Below are 16847 nucleotides of genomic sequence, written 5' to 3' on the forward strand. Positions count from 1 at the left end.
TTTACGAATAATATGTGCATATATATATATATATATATATATATATATACACATATTATACACACATATGCATACGGACACTCTCGTACTGCTACTACTGCACAAAACAATGATGAAAGAGAGAAGAAGGAGAATGGAGGCATATACGTCCTTGAGTTTCGTGTTACGGATGAACTCGTTGTTCTTGTCATATTTAACATCGTAGCCTCCTTTTCTTTTCTTTTCACTTAGCCAGAGGGCAATAGAATTAACAAACGGGTCTCGACTACGAGAAGAAGCGTCAACTAACAATAAGAAAAAAGCTCCTATGTCTTCTTTACTCTTTCATCGTGCTTTTTAATCCTCTATAACACAATTTTTTTATAACACAATTTTCTTATAATTCAATAATATCCAAATAACCCAAATATATCAACGGTTAAAAATAAATTATATATTTTACAATTTATATTATATCACATCAAGTATAATTTATATTTAATAAACAACTTTTGGGTATGAATTTGAAATGAATTTTTTTTTACACGAGAATATGAAGTAAAATGCATATATAAGAATACTATTTGTAAGTTATAGAGGACTAATGTTTATATTAATGTACGATGCAACGTAACGATTGCGTTTCTTGGCACGATCGTTGCTACGTACGTCTGTATACGCGTTACAATAGAAGAAATGCATCGTTCTTTTTTGCGAAGAAAAATATAAATAGAATTAGAAATAGAGAGAGAGAGAGAGAAAGAGAGAGAGAGGGAGAGAGAGAGAGAGAGAGAGAGAGAGAGAGAGAGAGAGAGGAAAGGAAGAAGAAAAGAAAGAGAAAAAACATCAGAGAATAGATTGGAGAAAAAAATAATGAAATAAATACAAAAAGATGTCGTTGAAAATGTTTAACCTGTTGGAATCTATTGGATTTTATAGTTTCTTCACAAACAAAAAAGAATAATATAAAGATAAAAAAATCTTATCATAATAATTAAAACAAAATGAAAGAAGTAAAAAACTTAATAAATTTCTAGCTACTTCTACCTAAAATCTGTGCTTTCTTTTGTAACGCAAAAGAAGATAATATTAATATTATGCATAGTAAAATAAAAAAAAAAAAAAAAAAAAGAAAGCTGTACTAAATTCGATTTTAGGATTGTCATTATTAGCGATGATATGAAAAAATATTATGATGAGTTAAAAATAAATTAAAAAAGCAAATATAAAAAACAATTATGCAGCAAGCAAAAAATTACGTAGAGCTAATATTTGACCTGGTACGTAAATGACTAGCTTGATCGATATAAATGTGTGTGTGTGTGTATATATATATATATATATAGCTCACTTTATTCCGGTATCCTTTCTCTCTCTCTCTCTCTCTCTCTCTCTCTCTCTCTCTCTCTTCTTCTCTTTCTTCTGGAATATCTTATCGATAAACTAAATGCAACTGTAAACGCAGATTCGACTTTAACGTCCGAACGTAGATACGAACACAAATATTATATTTTGGTTCTGATAATCGAGGAGGATAAATCGAAAGAAGCAACACGGCCGGAGTCCTCGAGTTCTTTGACGCAAAACTAGATCGACTTCGGGCAGTGTGTCACTACGGCAGAATTGCATTATAATTGTAATACTGGCACAGTGAGGCAACGATCTTAGGACTTTCTAAATAATCATCCACTAAGTACTTATTAATATTTATAACTTACTCTTCTACTAATACTTTACTTTTTAATTAGCATTGCTCTCACATTTCTCTCACGTTTCATTTTCTCTTTGGCAAACGCAAACATTCGCGCTAATTTATCTAATCTTTCTCATACATACATACACGCATACGCATTCTCACATATGTGCTATCAAAATTAATGGTAACGACATCGAACTGTTGAAGGACGCTCTTCTCTCATCGAAGGATTGGCGAAGACGATAAACGAAACATCGAAGAAAAGAAACGTTCTATTTTTTCACAAAAATTTTTTTTTGATTTTTTTTTTTCGATCGAGTTTTTGTCATCGAAAACGTCTTTTATTTCTTCTTCTTTACTTGTCTTTTTCGTTTATCAAATTCCATGATACAATGAACGATTAAATGTCTTTAAAAAATCCTTCGTGAAAATCTGGATCTGGTCACAGCCTTTCACAGGGATGCAATAAACAGCAGATCAAGATCAAGCCGCTATGGTAAATACTAGAGCCCTATTAAAACAATACCGTAGCTACGTGGGTAAATCCCTCGCTACACGGTACTGGACATTGATTTTTCCCGCGAGGGACCTTAGGAAAACAACCGCGGAGTCTGAGTTCGTTCTAACAATGGCTTGGATTTCTAGACGTTGGGAGGAAGCGAGGGAGAGGGAAAGGCAGAGAGAGAGAGAGAGGGAGAGGGAGAGGGAGAGGGGGAGGACGAGGCGCCCGTTTTGCCAGTGACGTAGCTGTTGTGAATACTCGAGATATCTCTTTTTTTAAATCAAAAAACTTATTTCACGTTAAATAACTTACGTACAAGTTCTACTTGAGGAAAACGATGACATTACTAAAAGTCATATTTAAAATCGCTTGATTATTATCCAGGAGCAGGATTTAAAGTCTCAAATGAATGTAACAGAGAAAAAGAGAACGCTTTCAAGAGGGTCTTTCTTTTTCTCTTTGTCTATAGGTATATAGAATATATATGAACGCAGATACAACGGCTCCTAGAAACAAGTGACCCGGATACACACTGTCGACACAATAGGCTCGTTGAATTAGCGTCTGCGGTATCACGTACATTACTCGAGCTATTGAAATTTGAAATTACACGTTGATTCGTTCCGAATAATCGTGCTGACACGATAACTTTCATCTAAAGCAAAACGTTCAAATAACAAATGAAAGTTGAATAAAATCTACGTGAAAAGTTTTTGATCGAAGCTTAACGAAGAAGCATCGATTCTTCGAGAAAAATTTTGGTAGGTAGCAAAGTCGATTAAAAGGGAGAAAGAGAAGGAGGATGTAAAGGGTCTTTCGTCGAATTTCTCTTTCGTCCAATAAAACTTAAGTAGCTGTACGAGATCAACGACAGTTTAACAATAAGACTTCGAAGAATGGATATGTGCTGACTCGTTTCATTCTGAAATATCCACAGATTTCTCGACACACCGACAGAACGTAAAATCTAAAACATTCTAATACTCTTGCACCCTTCCGTTGATTAATTATGAATGTTTACGAAAAGAAACTTTTTGCCTTATCTATCTACCAGTCTATAGAAACTGTCAAAAATTGACGTGTGACTAGAATTTAAGATCAAAAAATTCGAAGAGTACCGACTTGATTTTGCTCTTGGTTAAAACCGAAAGCAATCGATTCATTGTACACTTTGAACGTGACATGTTTACTAGTCGTTGGATCGTGCGGTGACAAAGTCAAAGTATTTGCTCTTAACATCCTACGATTTATGCTTTACTGATGCCAAATTCTGCCATAGCATGACACGCCGAACGAGCGACCTATTTTACACTAGGAACTACATACTCCGCTAACTCAGAGTTTATCCTATTCGTTGGGTTCGCATCGATACTCTGATTTAGTCAGATATCCACTTCAAACATGTCTTGCTCAATCGGTTTTTTTACCCAACTACCGAGCTGAGCGCGTACAAACGCATCCTTCAATTGACGTTTGGCAAGCTGTCATAAAAGAAAACAGAATAAAGCAACAGTTCTTTTTTCTCTGCGCGCGCATATGTACATCAATATCTTGTATTGAATATTTTTCTAACGAGTATTATACATCGATAACTTACAGAGTAATCTTGAACCGATGATTTAGCATCGAGGTAATGACGGCATTGATTCCGATCGGCATCGTCGATCGTTTCCAATTTACCTAACAGATTGAAGAACTTCCTGAAGAGTCTCTGCTTCGAAATTCTAGAGGGTTTACCCAATTCGTCCTTTCCGGTTGTACAATTTATAACTTCTGCTTCGGTTTGACCTGCGTACATTATTAAAAAGAAACGTACTGGTTAGAATTTGCAAAAAGACATATTAGACGAGGTAAGCATACGCACCAATAGTCCAATTTACGCTATAATTCGGTGCCTTGCCTGGTTGCCTAACTTCGGACGAAGTTATGAGGCTCATCAATGGTTTATTGAGCCTATACGGCGGTGGTAGACCTTGAATAGTATTTTCGATACGGCCGCAAACAGCTCGATACATGTGACTAGGGTTCAACAGACTGCCGAGAACGATGCTGTGGAAGTAAATTGGCTCGATGAAGTGGCTTAGAAGTGCACCTTGCACACCAAGTACGTTCCATCGAGCTATTTTGTCTGAACACGACATCGTCAGCAGTCTTTGTCCCTGCGAATTGAAATAAATGAATAAATGTTAAATAAAATAAATCATTCGCGTTAGTTAAGCATAGAACCCTACCTACCATAAGAACACCATCCCAAGTCTGAATTCCTTCGCTGCTCTTCACAGGTATCGTACCTTCTCCTGATTCTATCTTGGTTCTTAATTGACCTCTGGCCCGTCTGTTAGGATGTTTATCCACTGATTCGTTTTCCTCGTGAGGAGAAAATATTCTGGCATCCCCGCAGGGAGCTGTATTTATGTATAAATGAAACTGAATTCCCTGCTTCAATCTGAAGCCCTTCTTTAAATGTTCCAAGACAGACTCGGCAGAACGATTTTCGGTATGCAACTCCAATTGCTTGTACAAATATTCGCAGAGACATCGTCGTGCTACAACTTCCGCATGGCAGTCGTTTAGAGCTCTACCGCTTACGCTTAAATAATCCCCGGATACGCATTTCGTACCTTAAAAGAATAAAAAATGATCAAAATCCTATTACGTCCAAGACAGTCTTTACAGAGATCTACGGTTTACCAGTAGTGACGCATATTAATTCGGCATCCGACCCATTCGTTTGCACTATGCCGGCTAATACTTTACGTCGAGCATGATGTGGCTTGCTCTGTATAAGTTCAGTGAATTTTTGATTTACCATTTTTCCTATTTTGTCTGCCAAAATTTGTGGCAAGGTCATCTGTTCCTGCCAATGACCGGAATTCGAGAAGTTGGGTAATACACGAACAGGGAGCTGAATGCAAAAAGAGGAACTGTGGACGTTCCTTAATTTTGCCAAAGCCGCTTTACTGGCCGCAGCTTTAGCCAGCTTTTTACTCGGACCAGTTCCCTCGAAAGTTTCTCCATCGATTGTTACAGATATTGTAAACTTGGCATAGCTTTCTCCGCTATCAGATATACATTTGTATACAACTCCAGGATATAATTCATTGATGAGAGCAACGGGACCCTTGTCCAAAAATTTGTTAGTATTTTTTGGTTCTTGAGTCAACGTTTTGAATGCATTTACAAGATGATTATCTCCCTCGGTGACATCACTGGTGAAATCAGGTTCCAGGGGAATGACAGGCTGGCACGTGTTAATAGCTTGATGTACTTCCGGTGTATTACGAAACTGCACTATATTTCTTAAAGCAAGTTCCGCAGCCGCATGTTTGGCCATCTTTTTGGTACGTCCTCTGCCCTCGTAAGTCTGTCCATCTATCTGCACGGCGATGGTAAATATAGGAGCATGAGTAGGTCCAGTTTGACCAACTACCTTGTAGACAGCTCCAGTCTTCAATTCGTTTAAAGCACATACTGCATTCTTTGGCTGTGGATGTTTGTGACGCTTTTTTGGTATAGTTATACCTGATAAAGGTATGAAACAGAAACTAATTCGTTCAAAAATATTGTATAATATTATATAGCAGATAAAAGAAAAATGTTATCGGACTAAAGAAAATAAGAAAAAGAATCATACTCTATATTATTAAGTGCAGGAACAACCTGTAACTGACCTTCCAGATCAGATTCAGCGGTTCTCTTCAATATAGGCCTGGTAACGTTCTGCTGGTCCATCTGCAAAGGGGATAATGAGAGAGGAATACGTGCTGAGATAGAGAAAAAGTTCTCTCTAAAAATAACTCTAATTAGCTGGAACTTACCCCAGTGGAGTGTTCTCCTTGCAACCCCTCCATGGATGCAGCGGCATCAACGACGACCATCGGGGTGGTGCTAGCTGCGTAGGATCGCATCATGAGAAAAGAGGGACAGAAATATCGTAGACGGATACGATAGACGAGGAACGTTATTCTGTGTGTCCTTACTCGTCTGGCACATATCGTGATTGTCATTCGGCAGCATCAATCCGTTCGACATCTCTCTCTCTCTCTCTATGTCGGTCGTACAAATGTAGTGCTTTTTAAAAAACCGACGCACGCAGAACGTGACTTGAAGAACACCGCACCACCGTCGTTACATTGATTTTAATTATTCTTGTGCGCGAAGCTCTGCAGCGCCACAGACGACCTTTTCCTTTCTCTTCTTCTTCTTCTCTCTCTCTCTCTCTCTCTCTCTCTCTCTCTCTCCCTCTCCCTCTCTCACTCACTCACTCGCATACACTCTTTCGTTCTCCCTATCTCTACCTCGTACAACGATAATCTACCACTAACCACCTAACCTCAATGATTCAAACACGACTTTCTAGTTAGACACGTAAAAGGAGAAACAAAATGAGACAAATCGCGACTTTTGACTCCTCGTAAAAAGTAATCAATTACAGTACTCGCGAGGTAATCGAACGGGCGACGAGGTACTCCTCGTAGGAACGATCGAATCGTTTCGCGATGCGAGCGTCGCGCACATCAAGTTTATCCACTCTTACCCGCGCTCTCTACAATTTATTCGAGCAAGGCGCATGCGCGTTCCTCGCATAGCGCAATGCGCATCCCGCACAAGGGAAACGAGTCGAGTCGATTTGAACGTAATCCCCCTCCCTCCACGATCGCGCTAGACTGCCTCCTAGTCGCAACCCTATCTCTATGTAGACTCCACGTCTACATAATCCTCCTTCCTTCCTACTTATCTATCTACTGACCTACCTACATATCTTCTATTTCTTACGTAGGATCGAGGACGTATATGTATTATTAACTCTACCGAATAGTTTTCTTCGTTTTATTTAAACAATTTTTCATTATCTAAAAATAATCGTGCTCTAGATGGATAGGATTCTTCGATAAATTTTTAAAATAAACTTTTCTATCTAAAATTTATTAATAGACCGATTTTTTTATACCTACATCTAAAGATTTTTAATCGATTCTTTTTATTAAACTCACTTGACATATTACGTAAAATTATTGGAATGTCAAAGTGCTATATCCTTCGTCTGATTTAAATCTTATTTAAAATTTATAAGATTCAAAGAACGACTACAGAAAATGAAACAGCACAAACTGCAAATATTTCAACAGCATGGTTTATAATATGCTTTAATACTTTAGCGGTTTAATTATACGAACAAGGATAATCTTATAAAATTTACATGAAAGACTTACACATAATATATGTTATATGATAAATTTTCTTTTTTCTAAGATATCCAGGAATATTTATTTAACACGAAAAATAAATATTTCTTATTATTTAAAATGTATTAAAATGAATTAATGTAACAAGTGATTGATTTATTGTTATTATCTAAATATCGTCATTCTCTAAAAACGATGATCGTTAGATCGCAATGAATTAATTTATTTGTAAATTCATTTTACAACTGTTCCAAGTATAAGATCGTAATGTCGAAAATAAACTTCTATTCCCGAATATTGAAATTATTGACATAAGTGACATAATTGATGTAATATTTTTAAGACATTCATGTCTAATAAATTAATAAGTGCCTATCACAAATCGTATTTGTGTATAAATATATGCTTCAATCTCGTTGCTCTTTTATGCGCTATTTTGTCAAGTAAATCTCAATAAAATGCCGATAAATTGACAAATTCATCGAGATTGATGAGTCTATTCGTTTGAAACGTTTGATCGGTGATTGCCAGCTTCGTTTTCGAGGATCTTTTTAAAGTTAATAATACCTGAAAGAGAATTTTAGAAAATCACCGTTTAACTGCGTCAATAATTCACTGGCGACTGCAATCGTTTTCACTCAATCGATCCTGAGAGCAATTACTGCTCGCACGTTATTTTGTTGCTCGTTAATTGAAATTGATTAAAATTCAGTTTAATCTTTGCAATAGCCCTACTAGTTTACTAAAATATACCTATAGCTAACGTTTCCAAAGATTTGATGAGATACAAAATATTAATAACTTACATGAATGATCTTATTGCACGTAGTATCAAAGATGCTCTTTAAAAATTTAATTATACATTTAAAATACTGAAGATCTATAACACGCTTTTCCAAAGTTCCAGACAACTGTCTAACAATATTTGATTGACAAATAATTCTATTCTAAGTGGACCAAATATTTTACTAAATCTAATAATATCATTAGATTATCAGTTGCCAACACCGTTTACGGAACAGACCCTTAATATTTCTTTGATATTTTCACATCCGATTACCAACCAGCCTTTTCTTCTTTTATCGAACGACCACCTGCGCTTCCGGCTATTTACAAGGGTAAACGGACTTTGAAAGGAAATTAATCTTTTTCTTCGTTTTCCCAAAAGAAGAGACCGGATTTATTCTTTTTCGTTTCTATATTTGCCAGCTCGGAGAAATACGAATCGAATTTATGATGGCAATCTACAGTTCGTTCGAACTCGGAAAAGGAAATTGTGACACATCGATTGGTTCTGTCTCTTATCGAATGATTTATATTCAAATAACGATAAACATAACTATTCATTAAGAATTCGTCAAAATGCGTCTTAATTTTATTCCTTCAAACGATCGTCTCCAACATTTCTCTTATCTTTTATGTATATTTTACGACATCGTTTAATCATTTTTAGATAATACATGTAAATCCATAAAATGACATATTCGGAAAAAAATTCAATTCTGACATATATTCTATTGCATTATTCATGACTACATTATTTTATAATCGATTAAATCGACGATGAAAAAAAAACGAGTATTTAGAAGCACTCCAATTTAAGACGAATCTCAGAAAATCTTTCTAACCGCGATTCGGTCAGATTAAACATCTCAACAACTCGATTATCGTTGATATACGTACGTTGGTTCGTGACAGCTACGCGATTAATGTCACGCTCGAGCAATTTGCCGAACGAATCGTACGATTCCGATCGATCGTCACATGATTAGATCGTCACAGAAATCACTGCTTGTATGCTGTATTGCTCATGTTAATTTCTCTCTCTTTCTCCCTTATTACGCACTTTGGATTTTAGAGAATGACGTAAGCAATGATCTTTCTAGATCATTGAGAGAAAAATGTGCTCAGAAATTTAGATAAAGAACTAAAGCGTGACAGAAAGACCTCGAAAAGCACATCAGCAATAGCAATGCATCTAATCTTGTAAAAAAAAAAGAAAGAAAAAAAAGCACTGCGCAGAATATAAAAATTATTAATTGAAATAAAAGGAAATAAATTTGCAATATATGTTTGTGTACCACGATTATTCTTAAATGAAAATAAATCATTTTAACCGATTGACCCGACTGACATACTTCTCTGTCAATCGATTAACATTTACGAGTATATACCTACGCCGAGCGATAATATGTATGTAAAGTTTTATAAACTTTCTGTATGCATGCATTTTTTATGAGCTATATACTTACGGACGGTGCAATTAAAGCGTTGCAATAAATTTCGAAGTATTCGATTGAATTGTTTCGTACAAGTTCGAAGGAAAATATACCAGTTGGTAAAACGAGAAGAAAAGAAAGAAAAAAGAGAAAGAGGAATACGGTTTGTGTGGGATAAGGGATAATTCTGGGATAAATTCGAAGGATAATTCGAAGAAAGGTCGGTTCTCTGGTTCAAAAATGAAGATAAATGGTCGATTGCTCGTCGTTTGCACGATTCTCTTGGCTCTTCTGGTACGTCTTTGATCGATAATCGATGGTCTAGTAAATTTTCTACCAATCCAATTTTTTCAATGTGATTGTGGGTCGTTGATCGTAAAAGCACACGTTTGAGTGAAAGTTGTAAACGTACGATACAATAAACACAAAAACAATAAAAACGATACCGTCAAATTTAATGGCGATGATTATAATTCGGAAATATCCTTATTTTAATTCTTCGATAAATCTATATCTCTTTCGAACACGAATTTGCGTTTTGATCCAATCGAATTTGTGTCAAACCCGTGCATTTCATTCCAGACTTTTTTATCGATACTTTTTGCAATAAATAAAAGACAATTACTCTTCCTAATTTTTTCTATCGGACGATACTCGTGACGTCAGTTGTTTTTCTATTTTTTTCTATATCTATGTTTTTAAAGGTCTCTCGAGATTCGACGCATCGTTGACCTCCAATGTTCATTCTCCGTGTCGATGCTCTGAAAAAACGATTGATACTTGTACCAATACACGCCAGCTCGCTTGTAATTGATTTATACTCCAAATTTTTCTTATAGCCGTTAAAATCTTATAATTAATGGAAAGCGAATTTACACGTCACACACACAAAATTAGTCAAGAAAAAACTATTCCAAAAATTGTCCCTATAGTAAAGTTACTTATTTTATACGTGTACAAGAGATTTAATTTCATCGATACCTTCTCTTTCTCGAAATTCGTTACGTCCGACGAATGTTACGACCATCACGTTGCACCGCGTACACGCACAATACCTTGCATCGCTCTCGTTTTGGAGTACACGATAGTTCTATTGTCCTAGAGAACCATGAGTTTGTTCGTTCGCCGTATCATGTCCTCCTAAAATAGAAAGTCCTGTAAATGAGATTTTACGTGATACTCTGTGTACGTTTATGTATCTACCTATGTACTCGATATACATAGTGTAGGTGATCTCGTGATCGAAACAACACGTTTTCTCGCTTTCGTGGCTTCTCATCGTGACTCGTATAGGACGAGCCTATGCAACGTAGAGATAAAGGAGTCTACCAATCGTAATACATTTTGCAGGTTCCGATGAAAGCGGATATCAAGAGAGAATGCCGCAAGCAGTCAATGGTTTCATGGGGTAAGGGTACTTAAAAGACAAATGGAATAATGATTGATGCAACGTCAAATTGATCGATTACCCTTTAAAGGGGAACTCGGTGTTAGTTTGAAAATCATCTTGGACAACCTTTTTATCATTGTCGTGCAATAACGTCATAAATTTAAATGATACGATATTAAATGACGATTATAACGAATAAATGAAATCAACTCGATATCTATCTTTTGTAGAATCATTGAAAAAATTAAAAACCGGCGATTTCGAGCAAGATGATCCACGAGTGAAGTGTTATGTAAGATGCTTTATGATAAAAAATGGTATCCTCAATGACAAGGGTCAGTGGACGGATTTGGAAAAGGCGCTTCAACATTTACCGAAATTTATGCAGGAATCCTCGTGGGAGATATTCCAGCGATGCAAGTCTGTTTGTAAGTATTTTCTTTCTTGATTCCATTCGATTCTACTTTTCGACTTTTGCCTTCGCAAACCCCTTCTTTAAGATCAATAAAAATCTTTCGAATCCCAAAGGTAACGAGAAGTTTTTCTTTCAGCCGGAGATGATCCCTGCGACAAAGCGTTTCAAGTAGCCAAATGTTACGTCAAATTGCAACCGCTGGTAATTATTATCTTCGCATAGTTTTCTATTTAAATCTTCCTCCAAATAATACTCCTTCTTCTTATTTACAGATTTTGGATTTCGTTTCCTTCGTCTAATGGTTCTATTAAACTCGCATATGCGATCTTTTATTATATCTGAATCGTACGTTGAAATTGTTCATGATACTTGGAAATATTTTTAGACTTGTAGCATTTTGTAAATAAAAAAAAAAAGAAAATAAAAAAAAAATAAAAGAAAAACAACATTTCAAAAAAATCGATACGTGCAATTGAAACAACGCTTATACATATATAATAGTTTAGGATGACATAGGAATTTTTGATTTAACAGATTCCGCGTTCGACTGGAATTTAGCTGTCCGAGCAGAGATTGATGGCAGAACTTACTACAGCTCGCTAAAGCAATATTTTTTTATGATATTTCTTTTCAATATGTTTAATACATCGACTTTGAAATATCATTCTAATTTGTTCAAACAAAAATTGGCCAAAGTAGACGTATTTTTTCCCGTAAATACAGCAATGCTAGTACTATATACGGCGAACTATTTATCTTTTCTTTACTTCTAAATATTATTCCAGAAATAAGCTACGATCATATGCATATATACCGATATTCCGACAACTAGCTATGTTTCATGTCTCGTTCTATCGATATTTTGTCTATGATATCGAATCGACCTATAAACAAGTAACGAATAAATTACATTCGCAAGCGCTGCAACGAATACGATTTATTGCGTATTCCGTTTCCTTATGGAAAACGATTCTTAAACTTTGGAATGAGAACGAATCGATTTGTACGATTCGATGATAATACGTGAGATACAGAAAACTTATAATTGCTCTTGATGGACGGATCAATTTATTTTTTATTTCTATTTAATGAACTATATAATTTCCATTAATATTAAAACTACTTAGCATTTCTATGAAAGATTTATAATTTTTCTTCGACATAATGTCTCTTCTTAGAAAACTCAAAACACATCCAGTTCTAAAAAAAAACTTCTTTATTACAACGTATATTATACTTACGAGTCAAGTGTATATATTCGACTTATTATTATTTGTAAAGTACTTCATTTAATGGATAAATGTGATTGCAAGTCCGACGTTACAAACGACGAACTACTGTGACTTTATTTTTTGCAATAGCTTCGCGAACAAAAAAGCTTTGCCCCGTGAATATTTGAATATTCGATAAAGAACCGTTCCGCATAAATCTCTATCGCGAATCGTACGTTGGAGCGCGATTCAATTACTGATCGATTTGCATTCGACGAAACATCCGAACGATTCGACATACCCAACCCAACGTACTCGAAACTAATTGCGATTTTCATCGGCACGCGACCAAAGCCGTGTCTTTTCCAATTCCCTCTGATTCTTTATCGCTACTGTTAACGATTATCTTTGTGAAAAGAGATAAAAACGATAGCAAAGGAGACGATAAGAGATAGCAAAGAGAAAAGATACGATATTTATCAAAGAATCGATGTTAATTTCTCGATCAAGATGCATTTTTCTTTCTTTCTTTCTTCTTGTTTTTGTAAGTATCTTCTTCTCGGGTTAATGAATATTGCATTCCCTGAACTTTAAGTTCTTCTTAATACTCCATGTATATAGATAAAATGTAGAAACTATTGGCAATGTTGGTCTCGTTCCGTTTCGTATCGCACAGAGTGATTCTCCAATTTCCGGGTGAATATAGCTGTCGATAGTGATTGCTTTAGCCTTTTGTAATCCAGTCGATTCCATTAATTTTCATGAAAACAGATACGAGACAATCATGCGAATAGGAAACCAAGCAATCTTTGTCGTTATAAACGTGAAATAGAATAACAGGTATCAAACGTTATTAGATCAAAATTTATTATTATTGTGGCGAAAATATTACGATTGCTTTTTCGTTTCTTGGATGAAAAATTTATCGAATATCTTTCGACGCATGTGAGATCGTAAAATACAAGCATTAATTCACGTCGCATTTGTAACGTTGAATCGTGTTGAAAAGTTCAATTGAATATTTTCTGGAGAGAAAGAGAAACTTATCCTTGCCCTTTTCTTTCGATAATCCTAGTTAATAATAGATAGAAGAGAAAGGGATTACTCGGAGCGCTCTAGATTTCCAACTCTAATTTCGTAGAGAACGTTAAGGTTCAAGGTTTGTATCTTTTACCTAGGATTCTTGGAATAAAAGGCTAAAGATTCTATTATTCGACATGGATCGGGAAATAATAGTCCCGTTCTGTTTAAACAAAAGATTTTAAGTCAAAAAGATTTTCTCCTCAAATTTCTGTCTTTTATCGAAGATCAAACGATCAGTTCGATAGTTTAAACACACGGGCGCGCACGTTGCATTACTTTTGTATTTTTCTATAGGAATTATCACTATATGTATATATATATATATATATATATACCAAATAAGTTTCTTATTTTTATCGATCGGAGTCTCGTATAGTGGAAAAATCCGAATCGGTTTTTGTTTCCTCCGTGTTCCTTGTACTTCTATTTTGGCTTGGAGTTTTACCGCATTCTCCGCCGTAGCATGTCGTTGTTTTCGGCAGATTCGAACACAATACTTCCTCTGTTGATCAAAGATTTTTCTGTGATACATTTCGATATTATTCGTGATTACGTATCATCCGCCTTTTTCGATCTTTCGTGTCTCGTACGATAATATCGATTCGAAAAAAGCTTCAAAGAAAAAAGCATCAAAATTATTCGATATTGGATGAAATATTACCCGTTTCATTGTTCCCAAGGATCGATGATAGAGTCGTTCCATTCATCGTCATTTCCCAAGGACTGTAAGCAGATGCAACCATTGCATTTTGGAGAGGCCTAGCGTTTTTTTGCTCGCTATTACAGCAGTTCGGCAAAATCGGTTCGCAACAACCGCCGCCGCAGCAAGTTTGCTTCCAGGAGCAACATCCCATTTGAGGAGGACCTTCACAGCTGTTGATTTCCCTGTAAAAACCGATTCTCTGAGATATGGAAAAGATTATCGTGATTACGAGACCACTTTCTCTCTCCTATATTGTTTATATTTCTAGCCTATAATAACACTCTTTATCGTTCTTTAATCAGAGATCATTCGCGAGTTTTCATCAATTTTTTTTTTTACTTGAACGTGCAATTTCGCTACATTAGGATCAAACTGGCGAAACGTATGTGTTCATTATTTTTTACCTCGCATCACCGATTCGTCTTGACGAGAAACTTTCTGGTGACGATTTTTTCGTACATTCGTTGGAATTTCTAGATGTAAGAATACAAATTGAATAAGTAACGAAAAGATCGCGTACTGCTTTCGAAACTTACTTGTAATTATTAAACATTATGCCAAACAGAAAATTTTTCAATTAATTTTGGTCGAAATAAAAATTTATAAAACTCAACGCTAAAAGGTTATGCTTGTCCTTTCTAATACATATCGATTCGATACTTCGAAAATGATGAAATAAAAGTAGACAGAAAAAAGAGAAGATCGCGTTCTTAGCTACTCGACCGACGAATTTCATAACAGTTGTTACCAGTTTGATTCATTCACGTTCCCAACTGATAGATGATAAAATACACATATAACTTTTCCGAATAAACAATGAACAGATGAACATTTACCGAAGCATCGCTTATATTTATTTCGAAAACAGCATTACAGAATTATCGCATATGGTTTAAAATTGACATGGTCTTCATCATTTATTATTATTTTTCCCGCAGCAACCTTCTTTTCGAACTTCTTTGGCCTTATTGTTTTTGTCCTTGCAACAGCCTGACATACAGCAACCACCGGCAACTTCTCTCGCTCTAAAGAAGATAAAACAACGATGCCAAAAATGTATGATTTTCAATTTAACAAGTATGTACTTGACAAACTTGAAACGTAAAGTGTATTAACAAGTACAATGTAGTTCACCTCTAGTTAATTAATATATATAAGAATATTAACAGGATAAACGAAGTAAGTATGTATACAGAGAACAAATTCCAAGAAGAAAAGAATATTAAAAAGAAAAAGAAAAAACCCATATGGCCGCACACCCATGCATTACCGTTGTACTCTCGATGCTTCTCTTCGTACAGTCCTCGAAAATCGGAAGAATTATATTGGAATTTCTGGCCCTTCCGAACAAGAAATGTCAGCAGCAACCACTACGTTCCTTCGTGGGATTGGTGCAACATTTGGCACCACAGCATCCACTTTCCACCTTTCGTTCTCTGCGCATACATTCGATCGATTTACCCATTGCATTTCCTCTCGTTGAATCGTCGCGTTCAAAACACAAAAGTCATCTTCGAATCAAATATCAAGAATCAAAGCATATTACGAGTCGATATGTTGAAAATGGCGGCGGCCATATTAGGATAACGAAAATTAGCCAAAAAAAAAAAAAGAAAGAAAAGTATTAAAAAGCTGAGAAAGAAGAATGTTTCTAATGGTCATCATTCGTTGAATTTAGTACGAAGAGCAAACTTTCTTTCTCTCTCTTTCTCGATTTATCTTCCTAAGTCGCTTCTCGAACCGTAAAAGGAAATTGATGGAGTTCGTACTTTCTGCTGCAGCAGCCACCTTCTTCCTTCTTCTCTTCCTTCTTCTCGCCGCTGCGAAACAAATTTTGTGCTTGTTTAGCTCAAATTTTTCACGATAGATTTGCAATTTTACATTTAAGTTAACCGCGAGGTAAAGCAAATTGTATACTTACTGCTCGCACTTGCACGTTACTTGGCCAGCATATCCTTTTTGGCTGGTGACTTTTCTATACGATGTAAACGAAAAATGTGATTAAATACATCGGTTCGTAAGCGAAGGTTTATGACTTATATCAAGAATCCAAATCATACTCACGCGCAATGGTCGCACATATTAACAAAGTATCTTAACTGTTAAACGGACGTATTATTTGTGATTTGAGAATGTTAAGAAAAGTTTGTTCGTTATCGAGAAATGTTTCGATGCTTCGGTGTTAAAAATTGACGAATAATTTGGATGAGTCAGCCGAAAGAAATGTGAGGAGCAAACCTTTCTCGACGGAGTCGTCGTTAAAAACAAAGGAATCATGTTGTTTCTCAACTTTTTGTGACTTCAGCGACAGGTATGGACGAAATATGAACTGCGAGCGTACCGCAAAGAACTACAAGATTCTGAAGGGCGAAACAATCGACGGGATATGCATCTCGCGAGTATTTTTTTATTTATGCATAACTTAGAAAATTTATTGAGAAATGGATGAAGATCTTGATAAAA

The 16847-nt window shown here is 35.7% G+C and overlaps 4 protein-coding genes and 1 long non-coding RNA gene across 13 annotated transcripts; 1 reads left to right on the forward strand and 4 right to left on the reverse strand.

Annotated features, from left to right (window-relative positions):
• Positions 1-1381: 1381 nt before the first annotated feature.
• On the reverse strand, positions 1382-6724 carry LOC122635309 (double-stranded RNA-specific editase Adar). Of its 7 annotated transcripts, XM_043825360.1 has the most exons (8): positions 6158-6724; positions 5996-6069; positions 5849-5909; positions 4869-5699; positions 4413-4798; positions 4042-4336; positions 3775-3965; positions 1382-3658 (listed from the first exon to the last, which is right to left on the reverse strand). In XM_043825360.1, the coding sequence occupies exons 1-8, from the start codon at positions 6207-6209 to the stop codon at positions 3560-3562; spliced, it is 1989 nt and encodes a 662-aa protein (XP_043681295.1). In that variant the 5' UTR covers positions 6210-6724; the 3' UTR covers positions 1382-3559. The 7 variants fall into 7 exon arrangements, with proteins under 7 accessions (XP_043681295.1, XP_043681292.1, XP_043681294.1 ...); XM_043825357.1 differs by having other exon boundaries at positions 5996-6724; XM_043825359.1 differs by having other exon boundaries at positions 4869-5661; positions 5838-5909; positions 5996-6724.
• Positions 6725-9749: 3025 nt separating this feature from the next.
• Positions 9750-11711, forward strand: LOC122635311 (general odorant-binding protein 56d-like). Its single transcript, XM_043825364.1, has 5 exons — positions 9750-9876; positions 10933-10990; positions 11203-11400; positions 11524-11588; positions 11660-11711. The coding sequence occupies exons 1-5, from the start codon at positions 9823-9825 to the stop codon at positions 11684-11686; spliced, it is 402 nt and encodes a 133-aa protein (XP_043681299.1). The 5' UTR covers positions 9750-9822; the 3' UTR covers positions 11687-11711.
• Positions 9854-11705, reverse strand: LOC122635312. Of its 2 annotated transcripts, none has more exons than XR_006328640.1 (3): positions 11347-11705; positions 10564-10722; positions 9854-10343 (listed from the first exon to the last, which is right to left on the reverse strand). It is a non-coding gene; the product is annotated as an uncharacterized LOC122635312 (long non-coding RNA). The 2 variants fall into 2 exon arrangements; XR_006328641.1 differs by having other exon boundaries at positions 10564-10737.
• An 807-nt stretch (positions 11712-12518) lies between the features above and the next one.
• LOC122635305 lies at positions 12519-15093 on the reverse strand. Its single transcript, XM_043825352.1, has 5 exons — positions 14921-15093; positions 14789-14857; positions 14343-14566; positions 14017-14183; positions 12519-13327 (listed from the first exon to the last, which is right to left on the reverse strand). The coding sequence occupies exons 1-4, from the start codon at positions 14935-14937 to the stop codon at positions 14035-14037; spliced, it is 459 nt and encodes a 152-aa protein (XP_043681287.1). The 5' UTR covers positions 14938-15093; the 3' UTR covers positions 12519-13327; positions 14017-14034.
• A 122-nt stretch (positions 15094-15215) lies between these two features.
• On the reverse strand, positions 15216-16660 carry LOC122635306. 2 transcript variants are annotated; one of them, XR_006328635.1, is made up of 5 exons: positions 16449-16479; positions 16306-16359; positions 16154-16204; positions 15655-15820; positions 15216-15409 (listed from the first exon to the last, which is right to left on the reverse strand). XR_006328635.1 is itself a non-coding variant. In XM_043825353.1 (4 exons), exons 1-4 carry the CDS (start codon positions 16463-16465, stop codon positions 15298-15300), a joined length of 234 nt encoding a protein of 77 aa, XP_043681288.1. In that variant the 5' UTR covers positions 16466-16660; the 3' UTR covers positions 15216-15297. The 2 variants fall into 2 exon arrangements, 1 of the variants encoding a protein (XP_043681288.1); XM_043825353.1 differs by lacking the exon at positions 15655-15820 and having other exon boundaries at positions 16449-16660.
• Positions 16661-16847: the final 187 nt, after the last annotated feature.

This window comes from Vespula pensylvanica, chromosome 18, assembly GCF_014466175.1.
Source record: "Vespula pensylvanica isolate Volc-1 chromosome 18, ASM1446617v1, whole genome shotgun sequence".
Lineage (NCBI taxonomy): Eukaryota > Metazoa > Arthropoda > Insecta > Hymenoptera > Vespidae > Vespula > Vespula pensylvanica.

What these genes read in the sequence shown, in the direction of transcription:
- LOC122635309 (XM_043825357.1), bottom strand. Translation starts at nt 6,184, where the DNA reads ATGACAATCACGATATGTGCCAGACGAGTAAGGACACACAGAATAACG. An exon ending in CGCTGAATCTGATCTGGAAG is followed by an intron (nt 5,700 to 5,848) that starts GTCAGTTACAGG and finishes TACCTTTATCAG; the next exon opens with GTATAACTATACCAAAAAAG. An exon ending in ATTAATATGCGTCACTACTG is followed by an intron (nt 4,799 to 4,868) that starts GTAAACCGTAGA and finishes TATTCTTTTAAG; the next exon opens with GTACGAAATGCGTATCCGGG.
- LOC122635311 (XM_043825364.1), top strand. Translation starts at nt 9,823, where the DNA reads ATGAAGATAAATGGTCGATTGCTCGTCGTTTGCACGATTCTCTTGGCT. An exon ending in CGATTCTCTTGGCTCTTCTG is followed by an intron (nt 9,877 to 10,932) that starts GTACGTCTTTGA and finishes TACATTTTGCAG; the next exon opens with GTTCCGATGAAAGCGGATAT. An exon ending in ACGTCAAATTGCAACCGCTG is followed by an intron (nt 11,589 to 11,659) that starts GTAATTATTATC and finishes TCTTATTTACAG; the next exon opens with ATTTTGGATTTCGTTTCCTT.
- LOC122635305 (XM_043825352.1), bottom strand. An exon ending in AGACGAATCGGTGATGCGAG is followed by an intron (nt 14,567 to 14,788) that starts GTAAAAAATAAT and finishes CGGTTTTTACAG; the next exon opens with GGAAATCAACAGCTGTGAAG. An exon ending in CCTTGGGAACAATGAAACGG is followed by an intron (nt 14,184 to 14,342) that starts GTAATATTTCAT and finishes TTTGATCAACAG; the next exon opens with AGGAAGTATTGTGTTCGAAT.
- LOC122635306 (XM_043825353.1), bottom strand. An exon ending in GTAACGTGCAAGTGCGAGCA is followed by an intron (nt 16,205 to 16,305) that starts GTAAGTATACAA and finishes TTTGTTTCGCAG; the next exon opens with CGGCGAGAAGAAGGAAGAGA. An exon ending in GGTGGCTGCTGCAGCAGAAA is followed by an intron (nt 15,410 to 16,153) that starts GTACGAACTCCA and finishes TATCTTCTTTAG; the next exon opens with AGCGAGAGAAGTTGCCGGTG.